At 43.1% G+C, this 26,725-nt stretch overlaps 1 protein-coding gene across 7 annotated transcripts in view; it reads left to right on the top strand.

Moving 5' to 3' along the window:
* The window catches only part of PKP4 (plakophilin 4), a 67,167-nt gene that overhangs the window by 28,951 nt on the left and 11,491 nt on the right, over window positions 1-26,725 (top strand). For 3 of the 7 annotated variants that reach the window (XM_054636555.2, XM_077181838.1, XM_077181839.1), the window contains 9 exons: window positions 8,809-8,921; window positions 13,452-13,486; window positions 17,648-17,779; window positions 17,932-18,125; window positions 18,892-19,447; window positions 21,107-21,298; window positions 22,754-22,968; window positions 25,342-25,470; window positions 26,502-26,715. In XM_054636555.2, coding sequence (XP_054492530.1) covers window positions 8,809-8,921; window positions 13,452-13,486; window positions 17,648-17,779; window positions 17,932-18,125; window positions 18,892-19,447; window positions 21,107-21,298; window positions 22,754-22,968; window positions 25,342-25,470; window positions 26,502-26,715 — 1,780 coding nt within the window. The remainder of the gene's footprint in view (window positions 1-8,808; window positions 8,922-13,451; window positions 13,487-17,647; window positions 17,780-17,931; window positions 18,126-18,891; window positions 19,448-21,106; window positions 21,299-22,753; window positions 22,969-25,341; window positions 25,471-26,501; window positions 26,716-26,725) is intronic. The other 4 variants (XM_077181840.1, XM_054636556.2, XM_077181841.1 and 1 more) reach the window with 3 other exon arrangements.

The following is a 26,725-nucleotide window of genomic DNA, read 5'->3' on the forward strand; positions in this document are numbered from 1 at the left end:
TGGCAGGGGCAGAGCTGGGCTCTCCAGGCAGGGATGCTGTGCCCAGGAGCTGCAGTGTCAGAGCTGGGCTCTCCAGGCAGGGATGCTGTGCCCAGGAGCTGCAGTGTCAGAGCTGGGCTCTCCAGGCAGGGGTGCTGTGCCCAGGAGCTGCAGTGGCAGTGTCAGAGCTGGGCTCTCCAGGCAGGGATGCTGTGCCCAGCAGCTGCAGTGTCAGGGCTGGGCTCTCCAGGCAGGGATGCTGTGCCCAGGAGCTGCAGTGTCAGTGTCAGAGCTGGGCTCTCCAGGCAGGGATGCTGTGCCCAGGAGCTGCAGTGGCAGGGGCAGAGCTGGGCTCTCCAGGCAGGGATGCTGTGCCCAGGACTGCTCTGTGCTCCAGCTGTACTGGATCCTACCATGGGAGCAGGCAGGGCAGTGCTTTCAGGAACAGCTCCAGACATGTGTGTGCACTTAAGGCTTTTGTTAGTGTTTCTTTGCCTGCCCAAGCCATGTTTGTATCTTTTTATTAGTCCTAGAGAAAAAAAATTATAATGGAATATTTCTTTTCAAAAGTAGGTTAAAACCTCTTCCTCTTTCCATTTATAAAAAGGCTATTAAATATGTTGCTATTACATAACTAAATTCTGATGAAAGCTAAAAAAAATTAAATAGTCATTTATCATCTGTGTTGCAGAAAATTCAGAATTGGAACCTTACTGTGAAACCTACAGACACATAAAGTGAGTGTAAGGGGAGGAAGATGTAAATTGTCCTTCAGTCTTGGAAGTGATAATATGAAAGAATTAAGAGCTGAACTGCTGCTTTCTGGTATTTTTTCTGTTGATAATAATTAAGGACACTGACATGTTCAACACCCTTCCTGTGTGGCAGAAAGCCCAGAACAGAATATTTTCCAGTGAAGTTCTTCACTTTATTAAGCTTGAACAGAAACTGCTACACTGTTTGCTGTTTCCTTTGGTACAGGAATTACTGCGAGGTGCAGCAGGTCAGTGTTTGTAAAATAGAGCTGCCACACCCTGACCCAAGTACTTCAGAAACGCTGCAATGGAAACACAATCGAGAAAAGCCTTTATTGTTTTTTGTCAATTGGGCAAGATTTTAACTTAATAAAAACTTTTAAAATTACTACAGTAGTTCTAAGATAGATAAATGTATTCAGTTACTTCAAGCTTTCTGCCATAGGCATGAGACAATAGTTATGATTATATAAAAAGTGGCACCAATTAGCCTTTGACCCCTACAAGCTGCTTCTAAAAAAAGTTCCCATTTGTTTCCATTTGTTTCCTTTTCCTAGGACCTCTAGTTTAAAGCAACTATTTTACCAAATTGGAGTGTGTAGTCTAAACTCTGATCAGTCTCTCATTGAGTCAGGTGTCAGACAGCTGGGTCAATCTCCTTTGGTCATGTTTTAGGAAAGGAACATTTCAATTCACTCATAGCGTTATAAAATAACACAAGCAGAAGAGGTGTAACCTGTGAAGAAATTTAGATCACGATAGCTTTGTGCATTTCTGACAAAGCTCAAGATTTGTTTTAAAGTGAATATGAGCCCAGGTGGGCAAGAAAGCCAAAGGCACCTGGTCCTTGTCAAAACTTGTGTGGCCATCAGGACTAGGGCAGTGCCCTCCCCTGGCTGGCACTGCTGGGACATCTCCAGGTCTGGGGGCAGTTTTGGGTCCCTCAATATAAGAAAGACATTGAGGGGCTGGAGTGTGTCCAGGGAAGGGAACAGGCCTGGAGAGTTCCTGAGGGAGCTGAAAGGGGCTCAGCCTGGAGCAAAGGGGGATCAGGGGGCCCTTGTGGCTCTGCACAGCTCCTGCCAGGAGGGCACAGCCGGGGGGATTTGGGATCATCCCAGGGCACAGGGACAGGAGCAGAGGGAACGGCCTCAGGCTGGCCCAGGGCAGCTCAGGGTGGGCACAGCAGGAATTTCCCCATGCAAAGGGGGCTCAGGGATTGCAGCTGCCCAGGGAGGTTTGCAGTGCCCATCCCTGGGGGTGTCCCAGGAATTCTGGAGGTGGCACTCAGGGCTCTGGGCTGGGGACAGGGTGGGCATGGCCACAGCTGGGACTCCATGATCCTGGAGGGATTTTCCAACCTTGATCCTGGGATTCTAATAGAGGAATTCCTTTTTGAATGCATGAGAATCCCAAGACTAATTGTAACAAAGCTGTAAGTAACATTTTCATATTTTTGTCTTTAAGTAAATTTGATGATGGATTTTGAGTATTTTGGGTTTTTTGTGGTTCGTTTTTTTATTGTTTGGGGAGGGGATTGTTTTCTATGGGTTTGTTTTAGAGGAGGGTTGAGATTTTTTTTCCCCTAAAACACGAATTTCCCTTCTAAAAGGTTACAAGGCTTCCATATTGTCATGGGTAGAAGTATCTTAGGAATTGCTGAAATAAGTTTTAAATAAAAGTAAAACATGTCTATACTTCTGAATCCTGGGGAGTTCTGAATCCTGCATAGACGTTTAGTTGAGTTCTGTAGGGAATCTCTTATCCAAGTTAAAAGTAAATTGAGTATTTTCATACTAAAATAACAATTTATTAGAAATTGTAGGGGCAGGATGGTATTTTGGGGGGTTTGGAATGTAGGGCAGCTAATTGCCAACTGCTCCTTGTAGGTTTGTGAAATCATTGCTATTTTCTGTGTTCAAGCTGCATGCTGCTGGATTTGGAATGAGCTGCTGCTGAATTGACAAGATTAAATGGGATCATTTGGAATTTTGAATTTCATGCTTAGCACGTTATTTTTCAGTGGCTGGGCTGAGAAAAGGTCTTGCAGGAAACACCACTCATCAGTGTAGTTTTCAAAAGTAACTGGAATATGCTGATTTTAATGTCTTTGCTAAGACAGAAGCACTTGCAGCAGTGGCTGTTTTTTAGTTTGTTCTTTGGTCTAGCTGTTTGTGACACTTAGAGATGGGCAACTCTGCACCTTTTCTTTAGTAAATAGATGACAGAGTAAGAACAACTGGATATGCTTTCAGATGAAAAATACTTGGGTTTCTCTACATGTTTTTCTAGAAGAAAAACATGTTGTTTGTTCAGGACTTCAGCAAAATCCTTTCCTTTTGTGTAAGTGCATTGAACTGTATCGTATAAATAGAGAACGCGCACCTCGCTTTTTTCCTTCATTATTGTTTAAGTACGAATTTTTACATTATTTTTGAGATGCTTTTTATAGGGTCTGGGAGCAGGGAGCAAACCTCTGTGTGTTTCAGATGGAAACAGAAGGAAGAATGCATTCTGCCAATTTTTATTGCCTGTTAAAATGTCTTTTTGACTGAGAACTATTGATATTAAGTCTTGGAGATTTCTTTACGGTTCAGATATGTAGTGCTGTACATTCAGTAGTCTGTGTAGGCATATCACTTCATGGAGATACCTGAAAAGAGACTTACTAAATGAACTTCCAGTAATTTGTAATTGGGCACAAACTTTGGAATTCTGATTTGCATGCATCTAGTGATCAGTTAGGTGATTCATGTGTGGCAGTTCTGAATTGAAGGCAGTACTTTTGTTGAATGGACTCCCAAGTTTGGCAGGAGTGAAACAAAAATCTTGATCAACATTTTGTGAATGGCTGGAAGAACTGGGGTTTTCTTCCAACTTTCTTAGTGTTGTGTTCAATTGCATAGGTCACTCTTGCCTACTTAATCCTAGAACTTTGAGGTTTAGAGTTTCTGCTGTTTACCAGCATTTTAGTTTCAGTGAGTCAAGTCTGAGATGTCAACTTCCTAAAGGTCTTACTCTAGAGTAAATTTAATGCCACTGCTGTCTCAGGTGAAATAGCTAGCTCACTTCCTTAATCAAAATTCTCTGTACTCCTTTATCCATATGATGACCCAGAAGTTAATTTTCCTCTCTCCTTTGTACTGTTAGGCTTCAGAGGAGAAATTCCCCTTGAAAAAGAGCCTATGTGGAGCTGTGGGGGCCTCTGCCATGTGCTGGAGTACTGACACCTTGTGTAGCACCCTTGGTTTAGATTGTCAGCTTGCCTGCTCACCCTGGTGCCCAGCTGGCAGGGCAGTACCCTCGGCTCCAGCACTGACTTGAGCTGCCCGAGTGTTGTCACAAAGCCTCCAGAGGATGTGTCAGAGGCAGTCCGGGAATGCCTCCAGTGCCATTCTTCCCTCCTGCCACTGGCAACAGTAAGCTTTTTATAAAATGCTAAAATTTTGATCTCTCATCAGCTAGAGCAGCACTAAACTGTTGTACCAGACTAGTGAACAATGCATGCATAAAAGTATTAAGGGCTTTAATGGTCTGCTGCTGTTGAATACAGAGTAAGTGTGATCAGCCAGTAATTGTAGCTGTGTCATCTCACATCCTGTAATCTGTGATTCTCTCTACACTGTCCAATTTTTTATCTTTTGTCTTCTGTTTTGGAAGATACTGAGATACTGAAAGCATGCAAATGCAGTTGTGTGCGTGAGTAAACTTAATTTTTACAGAAAATATTAAGAGTGCTCTAATATGGTTAGTTTGAAGTATAGGCTTTTTCTGCAATACATTCTGGTTGAGAATTTAAATATTGGGTCACTACGGTATGACATCCATTTTGGAAAATACAGTATTCAGTATGGGTTTAAGTAGTGAGTTGCTTGATCTAGCTCTGAATTATGGCAGGTAGGAACAGAGAACTTTGCATAGATGAGTGCAAGAGGTTAATATAAAGGAAGGTATAAATCAGCTTCTGTTTTGTTTGTCCTCTTCTTTGTTGCACATTTGTATCATGAAAATATCCAAAATATAATAACCTTTTCTGTAGCACTGTGTGAACTTTCACAGGTGATGGAAGTTGTGCGGCTCTGCACTGTGTTTACAGTTGAATAGGAAATAGTAAACACAAGATAAAAATATTCCTCTCAAATGCAGGCTTTGCTTTCTTAGATTACTAACTTGAGCTATTGAAAGGGGCTCAGCTCAATTGTTCAACAGACAACACTTTTGAGATTAGAAAACACTTCATAGTTCAGCTTACAGTTACCTTCATAATGTTTTGTGGACAGTGACATTTGGCATTTGAAGCAAGTTAGCATATCCCAGTGTTACTGGGATGGGAGTGCCAGCCCATCCTAGCCCAGCCTCCACTACAGCAGCCACTGAGAGCTGGTCAAGTCAAGAAGTGCAAGAGATGCCTTTGCTCATTGGAGGCATTGTCACTCTCTGATGTCCAGCTGCCCAGTCTGGGTCTGGCTGGCCAGGCATTGAACCATTCAAAAGGAATCTGTGACTTCTCTTCATTGCTTGTGCAATTGCTACTGATTCTTGCAGAGCTGTCAGTAGAAAACCTTTCACTGGCCACCTGGACCACTGTTTAAAATTGTTTTTCCAGAGGTCCTCAAATCACAACAGGGTGGGAAGGAAGTAATTTTTATTTTTCAGTGTGGTGAATGTAGATTCCTTATTTATGTTACTGAGGGATAAAAGTTCCCCGTTAACATAAATGAAAAAAGTGAATCTGCAACATGGTATCATGATAGGATGCAGATAGAAGGCACAGGATTGCCCCCAAACCCCCTTTTATTATCCAGCGCCTGCAACAGGAGAATGGCAGTCTTCATGGTCAGTTGTGCTAACAGCATTCCCATCACTTACTTGTTTTCAAATATCTGCTGGCAAGAGGCCAGCACAGTGGTGGCTGTTGTCCCTTGCCCTGGAGCCACCAGGGACACTGAGCTTTTACATAGAAGGAAGATTCAGCTGCTGAGATTGGTGTAGCTGGCCTCGCCTTGCAGTGAAAAGTCATCCCAAGTGAGATTCCTGCTGGGCAGAGCTCCCCAAGGAGGAGCAGTTGGTCACCTGGTGTGAACACTACAACACCAGCACAGGGTTTGGCCCCCCTCTGAAAAAGCTGCAGCCTCCAAAAGGAGATGAGACAGCTCTGTGATGTCCTGGGCTCTGATTTTCACTCACAGCGCCTGTCTGCCTGCAGGTGGTACAACTGCTTTCCAAAGCAAGCTGCTTTCTTGCCCCATGTGTGTGCACTTCCTCATCTGGAGCTGAAATTGTGCTTAAGGCTTTTATTGTAGTTTCGTATTAAGAATTATGGCCTGTGGCTTTGCAGTGGAATTTTAGGTTATGAACATAAAACCTGCAGTTCGATAAGGTGATTAAGTAGTTGCTGCTAAAGAGGTTTATAGAATTACAGGTTACTTTTTTTTTTCCCCTCAATGTATGTTGAATAGTTTTGAATAAAAGTAGTTCTGGCTGAGCCAATGTAGTGCGTCTAAGAAGGCTTGTTTGCTCCCTGGGATGCAGTATGGCAGTATGTTCTGTAATTTTGTGTCTGATTTTACTATGTGCTTGCCACATAGATGTTCTGCTGCAAGTGCTAATGAGCTTATTAAGAGTTGTATTTGAGTCCTGCAATGCCATTTTGTCAGTAGCCAGTGCTGTAGGAGTCAGTGTGTTGTGATTTGTGCCCAGGGCAGAGCTCTGTGCAGGGAGCATCCTGTTCAAGAAGTGAGCTCTCCCAGTGCTCCCAGAGAACCTGGAGAGAAACAAATTCCAATAGATTCCTGCCAGAACTAGTGTGCTGTCTGATAGATACCCATTGTGGGGGTATGTCCAAAGTACACTCAGAGTGGTATAAAATTTCATTATAAGGAGGCATAAACTAGAAAGGTGATTAATTTAGAGCTGGTTAGGAATTAGTTTTCTATAATAATAATAATAATAATAATAATAATAATAATAATAATATGATTTAAGGTAAAAGAAAAAAGTTTTAAAGCATGAGGTATTCCAGCTGTAAAAAGATGGTAGGTCTAAAACTATCTGCCTTGTATATTTATGCAGGTATTTAAGACATAACACCTGCTGCAGATCTCAAATTTAAGAAGGTGCATACACAAATCAGCACTCATGGTTTCAGAGTTTGTAAACTGCTGCTTCTTTGGACTCCCAGGCTGGGCATGCCAGAATATACTCAGACTAGAAAACAGAGCTGGATGTTTTTTTCTTACTATACTTGCACTTGCAAAAGCAGATTGGATCTTCCTAAGCATCAGTGTGATTTAAAACTGGCAGAGGAGTTGCAGGCCTCTCACCCCTCTGCTGTTCAGTGCACTATGCAGTTTGTGGCTCTCTGGTCAATGCCCAGGTAAAGTGAGGATCAATGTAAATAGACAGCGGATGGTGTTGTTCCCAGCTCAGCAGTGCAAGTGTCTCTGAAGTGGCCAAATGAGGCTTGGTGGCTTTTTCTCCTATTTCTCCTTATCTCAGTTTTTCTGATAGAATACAAGCGAGTTTTGCTTTTAAATGTAGTTTAAATATTGCTGTGTTGTCCACTTACATCATTCATCTCTTCTACTCTCAAGAAGAATAGAAGTATAGTTCTTCTGTTTTAACTGCCTTTGAATTTTTGTAGTGTGGGGCAAAAACCAGGGATTTTTATTTCAATGGGCAATTTATTACTTGAAATGTTATGCAGCAAGATGTTTTCTAGAATAATGTGTTCATTAATGCCTCTATCTGTAATGGAAAGGGAAATTAATCCAGATTGGTTGAATGGAAGCAATTAATGGCTAGCATGTTTAATTTTATTCATCTAATTAAAAGATCCGTAAATAACAATAGATTCAGATTTGCAGTTTGCATCCATGACATTGCTGTTTAAATATTGGTTTGATAGTTGGAGGAACAGGAAACATGTCCTGGATGCAAACCCACTTTTTCTTGCCAAAACTGGGGGTGTTAAGGTGTTTATTCAGTTTGGTTAGGGAGTTATCAGAAGTGCTTGGACGTGTCCACAATCGCATGTATCCTCTGGAAGGGCAGGAGTGGAGAGTGGCTGGTGAAGGGGAAATGGTTCCACCCCATTTGGGGGGGGTGAAGGAGCAGTTTGCAGGAGCTGATAGCCCTGGCTCCACACAGCTGCTGGGCAGAACCATGACGGGAGTCACACGCGGGAGAAACCCCATCAGTCATTTGAGCTTTCACGTCACACGAGTGCTCTGTGCTGCACTTGACCTCTCTATAAGACTTGCTTGGTGCTTCATCTGATCACTAAATATTGGTGTTCGTCTATTTTTAGATGTTGTACCTAAACTTCAGAGGGTTTACAGTATCAGTTTGAAAAATAATGCAATTGCTCAATAGAACCCTTCTCTGGTCAATAAAAGCTAACTGAGGAGAAAAACACTCTCAATATCCTGTGATGTGACATAGTCTGGGTTTCAGAGAGCTTTAGAAAATGGTTCCAGATTTGAGTTACACCTGTCCTGTGCAGCACTGGTGTTTCCCACATCACCCTTGCAGTGTTGCATCCCAAAAGCCTCTTAAAAAGGCTGAAGAAGTTTGGTACCCTTGACCAAGAAATATAAAAAAAGCTGAACTCAGAAAAGGTGAAATAGCACATCTCTACACTCAGCCAGTTTGAAGTTATAAATCTTAAGGTTTCCAACTACTGTCAGAATGTAGGATAACTTAGGATTTGAAGGTTTGTGATTGGAAAGGTTAGGATATTTTCCGGTTTCCTTGTTTATAGGTTAAATTGAAGACTGACTTTATAGGCACTGATTTTGTTAGACCGTGGTAATGTAAGAAGACACAAAAATTTTAATTGTAGGAGTAATAAAACCCAAGAATGCTTAAACATGTTTTTCTTTCTGTAACAGGTGATAAATCAATATTTGCATGAATCACTGATTTAAAGACCCATTTAATTTCCACTTTTGTAGTTTATTCACCTAAGGAAGAGTCAAAACACACAGCTGTGATGAATCAGTGATTGTTTCAGAGTTAATCCACACCCATTTTTAACATCAAGAATGCTTTTCTTTTTATTTTGAAATTTCAGGAGCTTCAATTTCAAAGACTTACCAGAGAACTGGAAGTGGAAAGGCAAATTGTGGCTAATCAGCTAGAGAGATGTAGGCTTGGAGCAGAGTCACCAAGTATCGCCAGCACAAGGTACAGGTCCTGATGACTTTACTTTCATTTGTCCCAGGAATTAAAGGCTTTTTAGTGGTGCTTATGTCCTCTATACATATATTTTCACTGATAGCTATTCACCTCTATTAATATCTGAAGGATTAAAAAAATGCAGATTTGCTGTAAAGAGTTATGGGACAGTTTCAAGAGGCCTCTGTAATGATTAGTGTATTCCAGACATGTTCTGAATTCACACCTGGAGAATTAGTGGTTTCCAGGGTCACCTGGAAACAGCCAGCAAGTCCCAGGACTACCTGTTTTTGGTGGCAGTGCTGGTTAATTTGTTTTGGGGGGGAGCATAGGATTGCTTAGGCTCCCGGTACAGGGTCTGGCAGAGGGGGTAGAAGAATCAGTTATATCGGTGAATTCAAGAAAATAGCTGTTAGAAAAGTTGAAGACTGAAAACTACCTCACTTACTTAAAATATTTGTGAAAATGTCTGCTTACCTGTCTCGAGAAGAAAAGCAAAATACTGGGTTTTGTGGTTTCCAGTGGCTTGTAAGGGGTAATACAAGTTTATGGAGTTTGCTACATGGCATTTTATTAGAGAAATCCCCTATACTAAGAATTTAAAGTTACACTGAGTTTCCCATACAGTGCACGTGGTTGTAAATGCGTTGTTGGTGCAGATTCCCAAAGTGGAAGCCAAAGGACGAGCGAAGCAGCGCGGGCAGGCTGCAGGGTACGGGAGTGTGGCAGGCTGGCTGCAGGGTACGGGAGTGTGGCAGGCTGCAGGGTATACGGGAGTGTGGCAGTCTGTGCAGGGTACGGGAGTGTGGCAGGCTGGCTGCAGGGTACAGGAGTGTGGCAGGCTGGCTGCAGGGTACGGGAGTGTGGCAGGCTGCAGGGTACGGCAGTGTGGCAGGCTGGCTGCAGGGTACGGCAGTGTGGCAGGCTGGCTGCAGGGTACGGCAGTGTGGCAGGCTGGCTGCAGGGTACGGGAGTGTGGCAGGCTGCAGGGTACGGGAGTGTGGCAGGCTGGCTGCAGGGTACGGCAGTGTGGCAGGCAGGCTGCAGGGTACGGCAGTGTGGCAGGCTGGCTGCAGGGTACGGCAGTGTGGCAGGCTGGCTGCAGGGTATGGGAGTGTGGCAGGCTGAAGGGTACGGGAGTGTGGCAGTCTGTCTGCAGGGTACGGGAGTGTGGCAGGCTGGCTGCAGGGTACGGCAGTGTGGCAGGCTGGCTGCAGGGTACGGCAGTGTGGCAGGCTGGCTGCAGGGTACGGCAGTGTGGCAGTCTGTCTGCAGGGTACGGCAGTGTGGCAGGCTGGCTGCAGGGTACAGGAGTGTGGCAGGCTGCAGGGTACGGGAGTGTGGCAGGCTGGCTGCAGGGTACGGGAGTGTGGCTGTCTGTCTGCAGGGTACGGGAGTGTGGCAGGCTGGCTGCAGGGTACGGGAGTGTGGCTGGCTGTAGGGGAGTGTGGCTGTCTGTACAGCAGTGTGGCTGGCAGCCCCGCGGGCAGCGCGCCAGGAGCCGCCCTGTGCTGCTGCCGCCTCACAGCACAGATGTATTCCAACATGGGGGTGGAGCCACCCGGGCAGCTGAAACACTACACAAATATGTGTGAAGTACATGCATTTTTAACACAGTTATATTTTTAGCTTTTTACAGCTTTTCACCATTTTATAAATATTTAATAAATAGTACTTAATTTTTTCATCTGTTGCCTTTTCTTGATGACAGCAGCAGTATAGCCAAGCAGGAGGGTAGGCGATGGAAATCACTGCTTTTCTCCCAAGTGGTGCTGTTTAAATCAGAAACACTTTTCACCTTACGGAGTACTTGCAGAGATAGTAGGCTTAAACTGTTTCATGTCATGCAAAACCTGTGAGAGATGCACTGGGAACTGACCTCTCCAATCTAGGAACTGGAGATCATAATTGTGTTTACATAATTTTTTAAAAAATAGCACTCTGCTTAACAAAATCAGAAGTCTGCAATTTCCCTAAGTGTCAGTGTTGTTTCTGAAGGCCTGTTGTGCTGTGCGCAGGTGTGGGCTGAGACCTATCTGGGACCTCCACCAGCCCCTTCTGCCTTAGCAGCCTGGCAGAGCCGCTTCACTGAGAGAGATGCTGGCCCCTGTTCTAACCTGGAAATTCAAAGCTGGAAAGTGTTTGCAAGCTGCCACATGAAAATGTAAAGCAGTGCTGGTGATCCTTAGTGTGTTTTGTTTCTAAATGTTTTCATGTAAAACCTTTTCCATTTATTAGATTTCTACTTTTTCCAGATTGGCAGCTGGTTCAATTTTGTATCTAAGATAGCTTTGAACTAAAGCAGTGAAATGGCGAGGAAAAGGTGTGAAATTAAGAAAGGGGCAAAACCAAAAAACAAACAAACAACAAAAAATCAAATTAGTCAAAACCTCAAACAAAAAAACCCAAACAAAGCAATCCAAATCCTTAAAAATACAAGTGAGGAAAAACATCAAAAGGGTAAAAAAAAAAAGGCATAAATGGATTTCAGCACATTTTGTATGCATTCTCCATCTCCAGTTACCAAATATTTGTGTTACTGTCATATTTGTCTCTATCTTCTCTAATTGTAAACTGAACATCATACCAAGCTGTTATGATATTTCTGATAGAGGACAATTTCTGCATTTCTACTCTACTGACCTAATTCTTTTTCAAGGATAGTAGTGGGCTAAATTAACATTTTCCAAAGTTCAGTTTGCCACATGTGGGCTCTCTTTGGATTTATTGCATGCTGCTGTCAGGAAGAGACAGCATTGTGACTAATTTCAGCAACAGCTCGGCATGGGCCCTGCAGTGTGTCACCACAGAGGCTTTTAAACACCGGGATGAAATGCACTGGAGGTACTGCTCAAAGCTGACAGATTTGCTGTTTTCCAAATATTGCTTCTGCTAGGTGACAAAATCAGGTGCTGATATCAGTAGGTGATGTATGCTAGACTTGTTCCAAAATCATTTAATAAGAGTCAAGTTAAATGCTTAACCAGTTGAAGTGTCAATGAAGCAGCTTTCCTCCTGTGACCCACAGTCAGAGCAGCCTTTTTCATTCCTACGTTCTGTGCCTGTAGAGGAAATTCAAGTAGTCAGGTATGTTGGGCAGGGATGTGCTCTGGGTTATAACTTGTGTGTGTGACAATAAAGTATATGTGTTTTTTCAGTGTGTGTTACCATTGCCAGCAACACAGAGCCATGTTCCCCCAGGGTAGGGAATTGAGTTTCCAAAAAGTCTCAAGAGCAGAGCAAAAGGGCAAGAGTGGAAAACTTGGTATTCAGGTAGCATGAGAATTCTGGGGCCAGAGGTTGACTTTCAGATGCCTGTAGTCTGCATTGGAATTCTCCTTTTACTTGAAGTCTCGTTGTAACTCTAGTTCAGTTTGTTGCTAGCATGTGTCTTTAGCACTCTTTTGTACAAATATTTTGTTTCCAAAAAGGCTTCTAAATGGTTGTTTCATTTTACAAAAGAAGTATCTCATGCTGTTCATGTGGCTGAGCTAGTTTTTTGCAATCGGTAGCTGTGGTAGAAAGAAGTAAATAAAAGGTAATTTAGAAATTGCTACATCTTACCCAAAATCACAGTCTCATGCTGATATTTAGACACAATCAAATCTGGTGGACTTGCCTGTTTTTCCTTTGAAAAGCTTTTTATTTGGAAAACAGTAGCTTATAATCACTGCAAAAATGATGTATTATTCAAAGTTTGATATTTTATATTTAGAGTGAGGAAATACATTTTCTCATAAAAATATTTAGACTAATGTTAGTAACACGTGAATGAATTCTGCATTTGCCTGCACCAGTACTACTGTGAGCACAGGAAAGCACATGTCTCAGTGGAAGATAGTTTGATAAAAAATCAGTACTGGAAAAATGCAGGAGAAGGTTTGGTTTTACACTGATATCAGACACCTGCTTGGTCTGTGCAGTAGTTGGCTCTGAAGGCATCTTGCTAGCCTGGACAGTGTGCATCTGTCACCTCCTCACTCTCAGAGTTGTAGCTGTGTGTGTCAGGTGCTTTGACTTGTTCTGTACAAAGGATCAGAAATCTCTCTGGAAAACTGGAAACTGAAAAAACAAACAGAAACAAACCTACAATTTTTGAACTGCTCTCCATGTAGAAACCAGATGCTGTGGAGTGGTGATCCCCAAAGCTCCTTTGCTGGACCCTGCCACGAGCAGTGCCCGCTGCTGTGTGAACAGAGCGGCGCTGGTGGCGCAGTGCTGCTGGTGACACACGCTGCTGTGGGCTGCCACTGACAGCAAAACACCTTAAACAGGATTTGGGGTCACAGGTTGTCCTCTCACCTGCCTGGTGCTGTGGTGTACAGGAAGTTACAGTGAATAATTCCCACAGACTAATAGAAAATTGAACTCGATAACCAATGGTTTGGTTGTCAGGTATAAAGCACTGAAGAATGGTATTTACATGAACTATTTTTTAAGTTTTATCTGCTGGGGGGTTTTGTAAAGGTTTCTATGATTAATTAAAATAAAAAGTAACCACATGGTTCATTTGTGTGATAATTTTTTTTCTTTCTGCAGCTCTACTGAGAAGTCATTTCCTTGGAGATCCTCAGGTATTATCTTTTATGTACAATTTGCTTTATGCCCAAGTAGATTTATTTTCTTGGCATTCATAGCTTGTCTTGACACAAATGGAATATAAAGCAGCAATGCTACATATCTTTTCCAAGTGTTTTTTCTAAAGTATGACATTAATGTTTTCTTTGTCACATATGGGACATGTGTTGTCTATGTTACTGTAAAAGGTGCTTGAGCTTATAGGTAGTTGCAACCACTTTTCTTGTATCTTTATGTGCCTTTGCATTTCTGTGTGAGCTCTGACTCTAACATAATAACATAAGGCTTGTCATGTATTGGGTCTTCCTTGCAATTAACTAAAATTTACTTGTGAGTCTTCCCCTTGGCAGGTAAGGAGCATGAAAAAATACTGCATGTTTAAAGCTTGAAAACTGTTTTGGTTTTTTGGTTTGGTTTTTTTTTTTTGCAGATGTTCTTACTTAACTGAGAAAATCCATAATAAGTGGAGGTTTTTCTGGGGGTGCTTTTTCTACTTTTGTATCTTGAGATAGTGTGAACTTTCTTTCCAAAATAAGCATTTTTCTTGTACTGCTACATCTGCTCCTGGTTATACTGGGGGAGAGGGTAGGGCTGTATCTTCAAGGTGGCATTCCCTGGTCTGCTGGAATAATCCCTTCTGGCCCTGACAGCCCGAGCACAGGGCTCTGACAGGTTGTGTGCATCAGCCACTGCAGGACAGGCACAGACAGGGGCTCCTGCCGGTCACTTGTTGTGCTGGGTCACTGTGTGCTCTTGTCATGCTGGCCAAAATGGCCCAGGGCAGTTCCAGGGCAATCCCAGGGCAATCCCAGGGCAATCCCAGGGCAGCTGGCATTGTGGGGTGAGAGTTGCCTGAGCCCCGTTCTGCAGAGCCTCCTGTCCCACTCGTGCAGGGGCTGCCTGTCCTCGGAGCTGTGGCTGCTGCACAGGCACCCTGCCTGCTGCTGCTGCCCAGTCAAGCATATTCATCATTACCATCATTGGGATTACTTTATATGCCATTCCTGGTTTTTGTTCTATTTGGAGATTAAGCCCTTAAACTTGTGCATAATGGTAATTTTTATGGTTTCTGTTGCTGCAGCTGAGGTGAGGCTCATGTTAGCTTTTTTCCTTTATTTTAAAGCTAATATTCTCAACAGCCTACTTGCACTGCCATTTAACTTCTGCTAGTCATGGTGGTGCTTTTCAGGTATTCTTTCAGCAGTGGTTTTAAACAAAAATCAAATTTGTTTTTTCAAGTAACTGAGAAACAAGTCTTACATATTTTTTCAATGTGAGTGTTGGATTTGTGGGTTTTGTTTGTTGGCGATTTTTTAAATCATGTTGTTTCCCCTTGCTCTATAATGTCCCAATGATATTTCACAACTGGTACAGATTCCTACTGAGAGCTCTCAGGTGTTGTTTTACTTACTTATTTCAGCCAGTTCCATTCCACTGCTTCATTTCCTCTTCTGATTTTCCTGTAACTTACTCACTTTTCTCCTTGACCTTCTATTAGTCTCTCTCTTTCTCTCTCTCTTTCTCTCTCTCTTTCTCTCTCTCTTTCTCTCTCTCTTTCTCTCTCTCTTTCTCTCTCTCTTTCTCTCTCTCTTTCTCTCCTCCTTTCATCCAGCTCATGTTTTTATTTTGTTCTTTAATTCTCCCTTCACATTTGTGTATTTTTTTTTTAGAAATCTCATGTGCATCTCCCTGCTAAGCAGTCACTTGAGATATGGCCAAGAATTCTACTTCTGTTTCAATGCTCTATGTGTTAATGCAAACCTAGATCTGTATTTCACATGTCTCTATATTCAAAGTAGCCAGTCCTGATGTAATTGCTCAGAAGTGGGCATGTTGGAAAAAATCCCTATTTCTTGCTTAGAAGTTCCTGATCTACATTTCGTTTCCTGTTTACATTTATGCTGTGATTATGGTTTGATTATAAGTTTTTATTCCCCAATTCACCATGAATCTTTGTTTTGTAGAAGTGTCACTATTTGCTTTATGAACTGTAATCTGAAAATACCGAAGATAAAGATGGATTAAACCACTGCCTTAAATCACCTTTTCTGTGACTGTAGGTAGTGGTTTATGTCAAAAGCATCAGTGGATGATAAGATGTGACTGTAGCTGTAATTGCTTTCTGCATCAGTGGAATTATACAGAATTTTTCACAGAAATATAAAGTGATGTTGTTTTGCAGATGCTTATAAATAGAATATTAGATCAGCCATTTATAAGAAGGGTATTATTTTATTCAGGACATTCCTCCTGTTTTATGGTAGTGGAGTCAGATAGAAAGACAACAATTCATTTTATTGTGCATTCTGCCTTTGTTAAACAGCCTAAACAATCTTTATTTTTTAGCCCTATGAAGGCTTTGGCCTGGTGGGCAGTGTGTGACGGGAGCGAGATTGGGCTCAAACCTCTGTCCTGGGAACATCTGCACTGAACAGCACAATTGGGCCTTATTCTTTCTGTCTCTCTCCCCAAACTGATTGTCAGTTTGACATTGATTTAGTATCATGTAATATCCAGTAACTGAGATAATAGGCCTTGTATTAGATAAACAAAAAGATTAAAGTATTGAAGTTGGATGTAATCCTAATGTAAATGTCCAAGTCCTCCAAATGTTTTATTCTGAAGAACATGGAACACCCACTGGTGGCTGTTACCATCTGGTGTTGAGCTGGTGTAACAGGCTGGGAAGTCAGTTCTGGCAGTGTTGGTTCTCTGGATCATTTCTAGGAATACTGATGATTAAAGTAATGGAAGTGTAGTAACACTTCTTATTAAGTCTTAATTAAATTTGATCATAATACTCCTATTCTAGTAAAATAACTAGCCTCAAATTTTACAAGCTAGTTTTGACCTAAGAATGTACTACTGGTAAATAACTGCTGACTGCCTGGGATTTCTAGGATTTATTGATTTTTTTAAAAATCTGACTAGCATTCAACCCTTCTTCATAATAGCAATTGCTGAGTAACATTTTTAGTATGAATGTTCCTTATGGGTCATTATGCAGGTAGTGAGAGACCAGCATTTTGTGTGCAGCCACTGGCAAGAGCCAGAGTATTTCTGTGCATCAGGCATTGCTGCCCAGAGCCCACCAAGGCCACCAACCAATCCTTGGGGCTGGGCTGGTGCTCCTTGACACGCTCCCATTGGATTTGCACCAGGCTCTTTCATGGATTTCTGCAGCAAGAATTTACATTTCAGGTGTTACCTTTAAACATAACATCCATTGCCTACTCTGCTTGCTCAGAGGGGTTTAGCTTGGCTATTAGGGGAAATTCCTCATGGAAGGGCTGTGCAGCCCTGGCACAGCTGCCCAGGGCAGGGTCAGGTCCCCATCCCTGCAGGGATTTAAAAGCTCTGTGGATGTGTCACTGTGGGACCATGGGGCAGGGGTGGCCCTGTGCTGGGGGAACAGCTGGGCTCCATGGTCTCAGAGCGCTTTTCCAGCCCAAACCATTCTGTGGTTCTGTAATGCATCTCTGCTGCCTGCTTAACAGGGTAACTGAATGCTTCGTGTTTCTGTTAAAATAATGTTTATTCAGTATCCTCATCTTTGTCCTTTTTTTCAGACTCTTTAACTTTTTCCTTTCATCATAGGAACATTGCCGTGCCTCCTTTGCCTTTCTTTACAACACTGTCATTTGTCTGTACAGTTCAGCTGGCATTCTTGGAACTGAAGTTAGCTTAAGAGGCATACATTTAGATATTAGTTTACTAAGTAAAAAATATGTATAGAAATTTGTAGCAACTACTGTTCATAGTACATAAACAGGGATGAAATTCAGCTCAGCCTTTTACATCTGGAGGTATTGATTACAGGCCCTTAAACAAGGATAGCTATCCACTGGGCACTGCAGCACAGTTGCACAGTGTTTCTATTCTGCAGAGTGTACTAGATAATCAATTAATTTTTCATTAATATAGGTTGGAACATATATTTGAAAAATTAGAGTTGTAGAGCTACATCTAACAAAATTCTCAGGTATTTATATTAACATTCTGTTAATTGTGTTTGGGAGATGATAACTGTCTGCAAGTAAACTGATTCTGTGTGGTGCAAGTCCTCCATTAGTATGTATGAGAAAATGATCATTATTGAGTTTGCAGGAAACTTGTATATGAAACACTGGATTTATCTAAATAATTTATTCTTTCAGATCCTCCGCCCACCAGTGTAAGCAAGCCCCAGGTGTCAGAGGGTGTTCACACCAATGCCTATGATATTAGGACAGAAGCAGAGCAAGGGACTCTCTACTCGCCAGAGCAGACATCTCTCCATGAAAGTGAGGGTCTGTTGTGTGCATTTTAAATATTAGAATATATTTCTGTATTGAAAGTATAAAAACACAATATAGTTATGAATGCAAAAAATAATAAAGTTGTATAATACTTGGTGGACTTGTTAGATGATTTTATTCTTATGCTGGCTTCATATTTACAGGGTCTGTAGGTAACTCAAGAAGTTCAACACAAATGAATTCTTATTCTGACAGTGGTTACCAGGAAATAAGCAGTTTCCATAACAGCCAAAACTTGAACAAGGCAGAGCTCAGACAGCAGCATTCCCTTGGTGGACCCCTCAACAACCATGATGCGGTGAGGAGCTCGCGCGCCGAGGGGCAGACGTCAGTCCAGGTACTCTGACCGGTGCACTGTGCGCCTCTGGCTGTGCACGGGCAGGGTTGGAGACAGTAGCTGTATAGCTGGGCCCCTTTGTATGGGCTGGAGTTAATGTTACCAAATCAGTTTTTGTTTAATGCTTTCACTGGTTACAAAGCGGAAATGGCTTGCAGCAGAGACTCCTTGGCTGGGATCAGCACGTGTGATCTGGGTCATTCACAGGAGCTGAAGTAGCACTCCTGACTGCACAGTACACTGCTATTAGCATATCAAGAAAGTATCACTCACTCAAAATTCATTGTGAAATGGGGCAAAACCTTCCTAGAATTTAGCCTATATGTAAGCATAGTTCTTAAAGGAAGATGCTACTTGTGTTCCTGTACATTCTATGGTTTCTAGCTTTTCCCTCCTTTTTCAGTAAGTGGAATGATAGTATGACAGTAATTGTTAGAATATTTCTGGATTATACCAGAACTCTTTGCATTACTGTTCCTGAGTTTCCAGAGTGGTTGAGTAGTGAGGAAGGAACATAGCAAGCCAAACGAGAATGAGAAACAGGTGGGTTTTTAATGTTAAATTGTCGTTTTATATACTAAGAAGCATTGGTTAGAAAAAAATTACGGGGAAACTTGAAGGAATTAGGTTTAGGATAGAAGCTAGACTCCAGCTGCCTGTATATACCGTTGTGTGCATTTCCTGCTGACTTCTCCATCTTACAGGAGAACAATATCCTCTCTGTGACCTAAATGATGAAACTCTAAATGTTTTTGATTTCCAACAGCCTTCAGCCAACACCGCTGCCAACCGTGTGATGAGACGGGTCAGTTCGGTGCCATCCAGAGCCCAGTCTCCGTCCTACATGGTTGGCACGAGCATGTCCCCGTCGCGGGGGTCGCTGCGGACGTCTCTGGGGAGCGGGTACGGCTCTCCCGGCATTGCTGAGCAGAGGCCCCTGCCCTCGCACGCGTACTCATCCACCACCCTGCCCGTGCAGCGGGCGGGCTCCCCGTACGGCGCGCACAGACCGGCCTCCCCCTCGGCCGTGCGCCGCGTCGGCTCGCTCACCTCGCGGCAGGCCAACCCCGGCGGCGGCACCGCCCCGTACCCGACGGCAGGCAGGGTCGGCTCTCCTCTCGCCCTTGCTGATGTGCAAACCAGAGTGGGCTCTCCATCCCAAACTCAGCTGGGATCCTCTTCCCCGAAGCGCTCCGGCATGACAGCAGTTCCGCAGCACTTGGGGACGACGCTGCAGAGGACAATTCATGACATGGAACCGTATGGACAGCAGTACGAGATCTATGAGAGGATGGTGCCCCCACGGCCAGATAGCCTCACAGGTGAGTAACGGGCGCAGACTGCAGCTGTAGAAAACCCAGAATGCGGCCCTGGTGTTGTGGAGGAAACGTGGTAGCAGCACTGGGGCACAATTGCGGTGCTGGCGTCAGGTCACTTGTACATACTGATGTCAAACATTGTGTCAGTCGCAAGTTCCTCATAGATACTGGATTTATGATTATTAATTGCTAGCCATGCATTGAATTAAATCCTATGATTTAAGTTGCTAAATGAAATTCTAAGTCTTACAGAGGCATGTCAGCATTTTCAGAGATAAAGTACATTTAAAATGTGTGTGCAAGCTAAACATAAAGTAACGCATACTAGCCTGGAACTAATTTTATTTCCAGTTCTTTCCTAAAATATATAGTTTATTACCACTGAATATTAGGGTTTTTTTCCACTGACATTTCTAGACTATCTCATACTTCAAGTTAAATATAGGGTAACCATTTTAATACTAGCTTAAAATAGAGCCCTAAAAGGTAGGATCTATTAACCTGAGAGGTAGTTCTTGTTAACATGTGTGTTACTGATTTTGTTCTGACCTTCATCTGAATGAGCACAGACAAGGTGATTTTCCAATTAGACCATGTGCCCTTTGAAACAGATGTCAATTTCTGTTTTTTCTTTTGAACCATTATAGTGCAGGAAACTCCAAAATGATCTCATTCCTCAGTAAAAGATAAAATGTGTCTTCTCCCTCGCTTCTGTTTGCAAGAGTTAATAATATGCCAGTTTGATAAGGGGTTGGGAATGAGGTTGATGGGAAAGGCCCTGCTGCCCTCTTTGCCTGCCCAAGTCCTCTGTTCTCACCACCTGTAGATGTGTTTTCTTAGTGATGGCCCAAAGCTTTCCTTGCAGACACTGGCAGAGTAGGTCTGGGATTTTAGGGGAGGAGAATACACAGACAAAGGGTACATTTTGTTACACATCACTACTCCATTGTACTTTTGAAGCTGTTTTGTAATCTCCATCATTTCATCATCCTTGCATAGCTCATTTCACATATTCTGCTGCTTTGATAACTGCCAAAGCTTTAGTGCCCGCAGTGGTAATGCTGAAGTCAACAAAGTTGAATATATTTTGTATGAAATATTAAATATATAGCAAGGTGAAAAATACTAATCCAGCTGCAGCATAGCTGTTTATATATACTCACATCATGGGCTATTTAAACCTTTATAAAGATTTTTCTCCATGTGCTTACGTTTCTGCTGCCACTATCAAGCAGATGTTTCTCTTACTGCTGCAGACTGTTTCAGTTTCATGATTACAACCCCTTTAGTCTGTGCCCTCTGTCACGACAGGATTTCTGTCAGGTCCATACTTACCCTGTTATTGCTGAATCTGTGCACTGTGTGTGCTGACTCAGCTTTTATTCTCTGTGGTTTAGACTGTAAATGATACCAAAAAATTAAGTTGGAAAATTTCAAGTTGTTAGTGTATGGACAAAACTTTTGGTCAAGGAAATGCTGCTTTGTCAGCAAGCCTTTCAGTATGGGCCATTTAATAATGGAAAAAATTTAATGAATAAGTCTTTGTAACTGGTAGGTTAAACAACACCTTTTCGTGGCCAAAGGAAGAAAGAGTAAGTCCTGAGAGCTCTGTTGCTTTGCTGAAGATGGGCCACACGGGCATGTCCCTGTGCTTGCTTGCAGGGCTGAGGAGTTCGTACGCGAGCCAGCACAGCCAGCTGGGGCAGGAGCTGCGCTCGGCGGTGTCCCCGGACATGCACATCACCCCCATCTACGAGGGCAGGACGTTCTACAGCCCCGTGTACCGCAGCCCCAACCACGGCACCGTCGAGCTGCACCACGGCTCCCAGGCCGCCCTGTTCCGCGCCGGCTCCGGTGGGTGACGGCCCCGGCCCCGGCCGGCACGGGGAGCGGGGACACGGAATGCCAGTGCAGGAGGAGGAACTAGAGGGGGTCCATTAATGGAGACACAAGCTAGGCTTGAAGGACTTAAAATAACCTGCAGGAATTAAAAGGCTCCTGTGATATTTGCAGGGAATGCTTGGGGCTGTACATCACTGTCAGCCTGGGGTCAGAGTGTTTTCTGTTTGATAGCACATGCACAGCTACATCCTAGATAAGTGTATTCACGACACACAGAATTTATTGCTTCCTCTCTTGCCTTCTCTATGCATCTCTCTCTTAAGAATTGAGTTGGTTCATGGGGTTTTTTTATTCATCAATACAGTAAAACAAGAGCTTGCCACTAAAATTACCTACTGCATCTTTCACAGTAAAAATACTGTTTTACCCAACTTCTCAACAAAGCATAAGGGTAAATGCTACAGCTGAGGATTGTCTATTGAAACCAAAATATTCCTCTAGTATCTCATAGAAGTGCCACTCATGTAATATGAAGAGTATAGGCATTAGATTAGTATTAGGATTTATTTTCTGTAGAGAGAAATGTAATGCATGTTGCAATGCAGTTTGTTCTTTAAGGTTGATTAATAATCTGTATAGTGGTTTCCAAAAACTCTTAAAATATTAGAGTGATTTAGTTAAGTAACTCTCTAGAATTATTTATAGAGAACTGTCCGATTCATATGCCATATTTTCCCACACTTGAAAATGCCTTTTTAATGTTTGCTAATATAACTGCAATACCCAGAGAATAGTGCTGAAGGAGCAACCAGTTTTTCCAATTCTCCTGCCTTCCACAACCTGGAATAAATGGAGTTTGTCAGGATGTGCCAATGAAGAAGCATAGCTAGAAACCGGAACTCTTTGTTTACTTGTCTACTTAATACCACTTTCCTTGGGAGAACAAGAGCCACCACATCAGCTCTGTTCAGATTGGAAGAGGCATGTTCTTGTTCCCAAAGCACTCATCTTCGTCTTTGCAATGATCCACATGTTACCTTTTACAGGGAAAGTGTAGTTAGGAAAAGCAGACTATCATATAAACAATACGCATTTTTGCTTACTTATTTTTCCTTTTTGGTACAGTTGGTGAATTGATATTATGAACTTTGAAAACACTTTGCACCTAGATTTCTGCTTGTTGGCATGGGATGCATTTCCTGCTTTAAATACTTGTTGAGGGAAGCTGAGGCACGAGTCTGATCCCACCAACCCTTTCATTCTGTAACTAACCTCTCTCTCCATTTGCATGGGACACTGAGGAATTGCTCCATGAAATCTGGCATCAACTTGCAACCTGGAGCACAGTACACATTTTCAAGACTGATGTTTTTTTTGCTTGCAGTGTTAAGTAGGTGTCGCCCCTTCTCTACAGCGGGCACTTGTTACCTTTTGTTACCTGGTTGGTTTGACGCTGTTTTATCCTAGGCATGGGTAACCTGCAGCGCTCCTCCAGCCAGCGTAGCACCCTCACATACCAAAGAAACACCTACGGGCTGCCCTCGGCGGCCGTGCTGGCGGAGCCGCTGCGGGCGGTGCCGTTCCGGCTGCCCGAGCCCGGCTACGGCCGCCTGCACCCCGCGCCCGACGGCGGCACCACGCGCTCGCCCTCCATCGACAGCATCCACAAGGACCCCAGGCAAGTGCCCGCCAGGGCTGCGCGGGGCCCAGCCGGGGCGCAGCTCCCTCCCGCCCGCGGCCCGTCAGCCCCGGCCCATTTAAATGCTCACAGTATTTATTGAGTCATAATCAATTACTTTATTGCCAAAACAGGGAACACGGGCTGCTTCTTGCAGAGAGAAAAAACAGCCCCTACACATTTCATTATTGCATTTTTCTTTCATGTTTGTTTTTGTGGGGAAGTTATTACAGGGAACACAACTTCTATGAGATTTGTCTGGATTATTGAAAATATTTTTTAGTAACCTGTAACACTGCAGTGAGTTTTCTCTTTCTATGAATGGGAATTGGGGCTTGAAAATTCAAAAGGACAGACCTAATTTATTTGAATTAATTTTTTATGAACAACTTGCTTAAATTTCAAAACAAAGTGTTAAAACTATTTATAAATGTGCCATTTTGAAAGTGAACACACATATTTCTGCAATAATTACTGGTTTAATTTTGCACATGTCTGTGCAGAGTGTGAGCCTCTGACAAGTGTAGTATCGTCATTGTAATTTACTCTAGACACTGTGCACTAAAACCTTGTATTTAACCTGGGAGTACCAAAGCCCAGGCTGTGCACAGCTTGGAAGGACTTATGTGCATATTCGGTGTGGATTTGGAATTAGTAGGAGTTTCAGTCCCTCCCCAGATTGCTGGTTCACTGAGAAACCAGCTCATCGTGGAGGAGCAGGGCTGAGCTGTGCCTCCAGGGCTGTCCTGGGGACATGCTGGGCTCCAAGGAAACCTCAAGCAGAGATGGTGAGACTGAAGTTTTCTGTTGCATTCCCCTGCTCCCATCTATAGCAGGCTCATAGCACCGGGCAGTTATCTAGTCTGGGCCAGTCCTGTCAGCTCAGCAATGAAAATGCTGCTTTAATGGATTTTGTTATTCTATTTATTAGTGGAAATTGATATATTTTATTTATTAATAGATACCAAGAGACAGAACTAGTTTCATTTAACTGAATGGTGCATTCATCCAAATTATTTTAATAGGATAGTCTTACCTCAAGGTAGTAAAGCTTGGAGGCTGCCTGCTCTGGTATGGTGGCAAGAAGAGTTACTTATAGCAGGGATGCTTCCCATTCATAGCAAGGAACTTTAAAGAAACTCTGACTCAGTTGTCACTGCTGATACACCTTCTTAACTTGTTACAGAGGAATAGTTATTACAGAGGAATAGCTTTTACCTCACATTTAATCTGTTCCAGTTTCTGATGAGCGTACCTGGCTGTGGCAGGGGAGCATGTTACACAGCCTCAGAGGGGGCTGTTAGGAAGCACCACTCTGGAATGAGAGGGAAAGCAACTAGTTGTATGAGAAAGCCAGTTTCCCCTTGGGTTTTCCTATCATTAGTATGGAAAATAAAGCTCTGAATTGTTGAGCAGTTCAAAGTGGGCACAGACCTGAGCTTCCCCTTTGTGTGACTGGGAGTCCTGGGGAGACCTGAATGGCCAGGCCAGCATCAGTCTTGGAACAGCTGCCCAGCTACTGTTCTTGGAACATACTTTGCTATATTTTTGTTTATTTTGGGTTTGGTTTTTGGTTTTTTGGTGGGGTGGTTGGTTGGTTTGCTTGTTTGTTTGTTTGATTCATTGATTGTTTTTGGAGTTTGGTTTTGGGTTTGTTTTAGATTTTTGTTTACTTGGATTTTTGACCCTGAGAAAACTTAAGATACTACTTTATCCCCCTCCAGTTCTCTTTTACAAAAGGCAAATGGCCCGGCAAATATTAATTACTATGTTTCTAAATCTGCAAACTGGGCATGTTTCATGCCTTTTCCAGGATTGGTCTGCACAAAATCATTGTGGTTTAATGGAGGAGATATTATTTAATGATTTTAAATTTGCAATCCCTGAATAACTCAAATCAAGCAAACATCCTGCATCTGATTCTGACAATAACACTTCAGGATGTGCAGGTTTTGTTGAGGTATAATTGGCTTCTGCCTAGGGAGAACATTAAGCACTGAGAGAAAAATGTTGTGCAGAAATGATGCCCCTAGGCAGCACTGTTGAGGGGGTATCTTCTGCATTATATATTTAACTTCTGTGAGATTTTTTGTAGGTTGAAATGTTTGAGTTGGTGTTACCTTAGTGATTATTTGTATTTGTGTGGTCCATAAGCCAACAGAAGCACACTGGATATAGTGTCCTTTTCCAGTTGGAAGACTAAAGGGTGATGTGACCCACTGCTTTCCCATTATACCTGGGTTTCCTTCTGGCCCTCTTAGTCCAGAACAAAACCGAATTGCTGGAAAGCCATTGAGATGCTCCAGTACTTGTAGCTGGTAAATGCCCATCCCTTATGAGTAATGCCTCCTCTCTGTGTGCTGCCCACTGAAGGGAGTTTGCGTGGCGAGATCCGGAGCTGCCCGAGGTCATTCACATGCTCCAGCACCAGTTCCCGTCGGTGCAGGCCAACGCAGCTGCCTATCTGCAGCACCTCTGCTTTGGGGATAACAAGGTGAAGACAGAGGTAGGTGCTGCTTGCGCTGCTCTTCCAGGGCCTCTTGCCTCTTCCCTTGTTTTTCATCATGACACAGTATTTGTGACCCTCCTGTGTTCCTGTGTGTACCAGGTGGATGCTAATATTGAAGTGCCTGGGGGTTGTAATTATGCACACTCAGATTCTTCCTGTCATAAGAGCTGCATGGAAATTCTATGGAAATCTTTTGCCTTAAAGTTGTCATCCAGCAGAACTCTAAAGTGGGTTTGCCAGAGCTTGGCTATGTGTAACCTGTTGGCGACTGGAGACAAGAACAAGCAGGAGCTCTGGAGTGCTTTCAGTGGTTTTTATCAAGGTGTTTTAAGGCATCATAGGGAATGAGTGAGCTGTCAGGCAAAGGAAAGGAGCCCAACCCTAGAGGAACATGGAGGAAACTGTTTATGCCACTGTGATGTGGGGGCAGAATCCATCTGAGTGAACATTCAGATTATTATTGAAATCTCCTGAAACTTTGCATTCAAAGACCTGCTGGTTTTGCGAAGCAGCTGTGACCTGTTGATTTGAGGGAATTTTGCCTTTTCATTTGCATGCTGTGTGTGTGTGCTAGATGTTATTTTCAGTATAAATTTTATTTATGTTAATAAAATGTTGGTTCAACTTTTGTAAGAAGACAGCCCACATAATTCACTGTTGCTGGGAGATGAAAAGGTGATAGTTTTGATGATCTGGTGATGATCACAGTGATAATCAGCTCTTATTTCCAGTGTTCCCTAAAAGCATATTTTGGGTATGGGAAATTACTTTTAAAACTGGAAACAAAACTGATGCAATAACAATTCTCTGCACACAGCAAGTGGCTGAAAACAACCCTCAGCCACTGCAGTGGGGTGGAGGGAGAGATTCAGTCCCATGTAGCAATCAAGTCAATAAGGTTCAGCAGCTGTTTCTTCTGGAAGTAGAATGGGAAGTACTGTTCTCATAAAAACAAAAGCCTTTTACATCTGTAGTGTGAGGTGAGTGAGATCAGTGGGTGCTGATGGTCCTGACATTCCACTTTCCAGGTCTGTAGGCTAGGAGGTATCAAGCACCTGGTGGATCTCCTGGATCACAGAGTCTTGGAGGTTCAGAAGAATGCCTGTGGTGCGCTGAGGAACCTCGTTTATGGGAAGTCCACTGATGAGAACAAAATAGCCATGAAGAACGTGGGAGGGATACCTGCCCTTCTGCGGCTGCTGAGGAAGTCAGTTGATGCCGAGGTCAAAGAGCTGGTGACAGGTAAGCTTGG

The sequence above is a fragment of the Agelaius phoeniceus genome, chromosome 7 (genome assembly GCF_051311805.1).
Source record: "Agelaius phoeniceus isolate bAgePho1 chromosome 7, bAgePho1.hap1, whole genome shotgun sequence".
Taxonomy (NCBI): Eukaryota; Metazoa; Chordata; class Aves; order Passeriformes; family Icteridae; genus Agelaius; species Agelaius phoeniceus.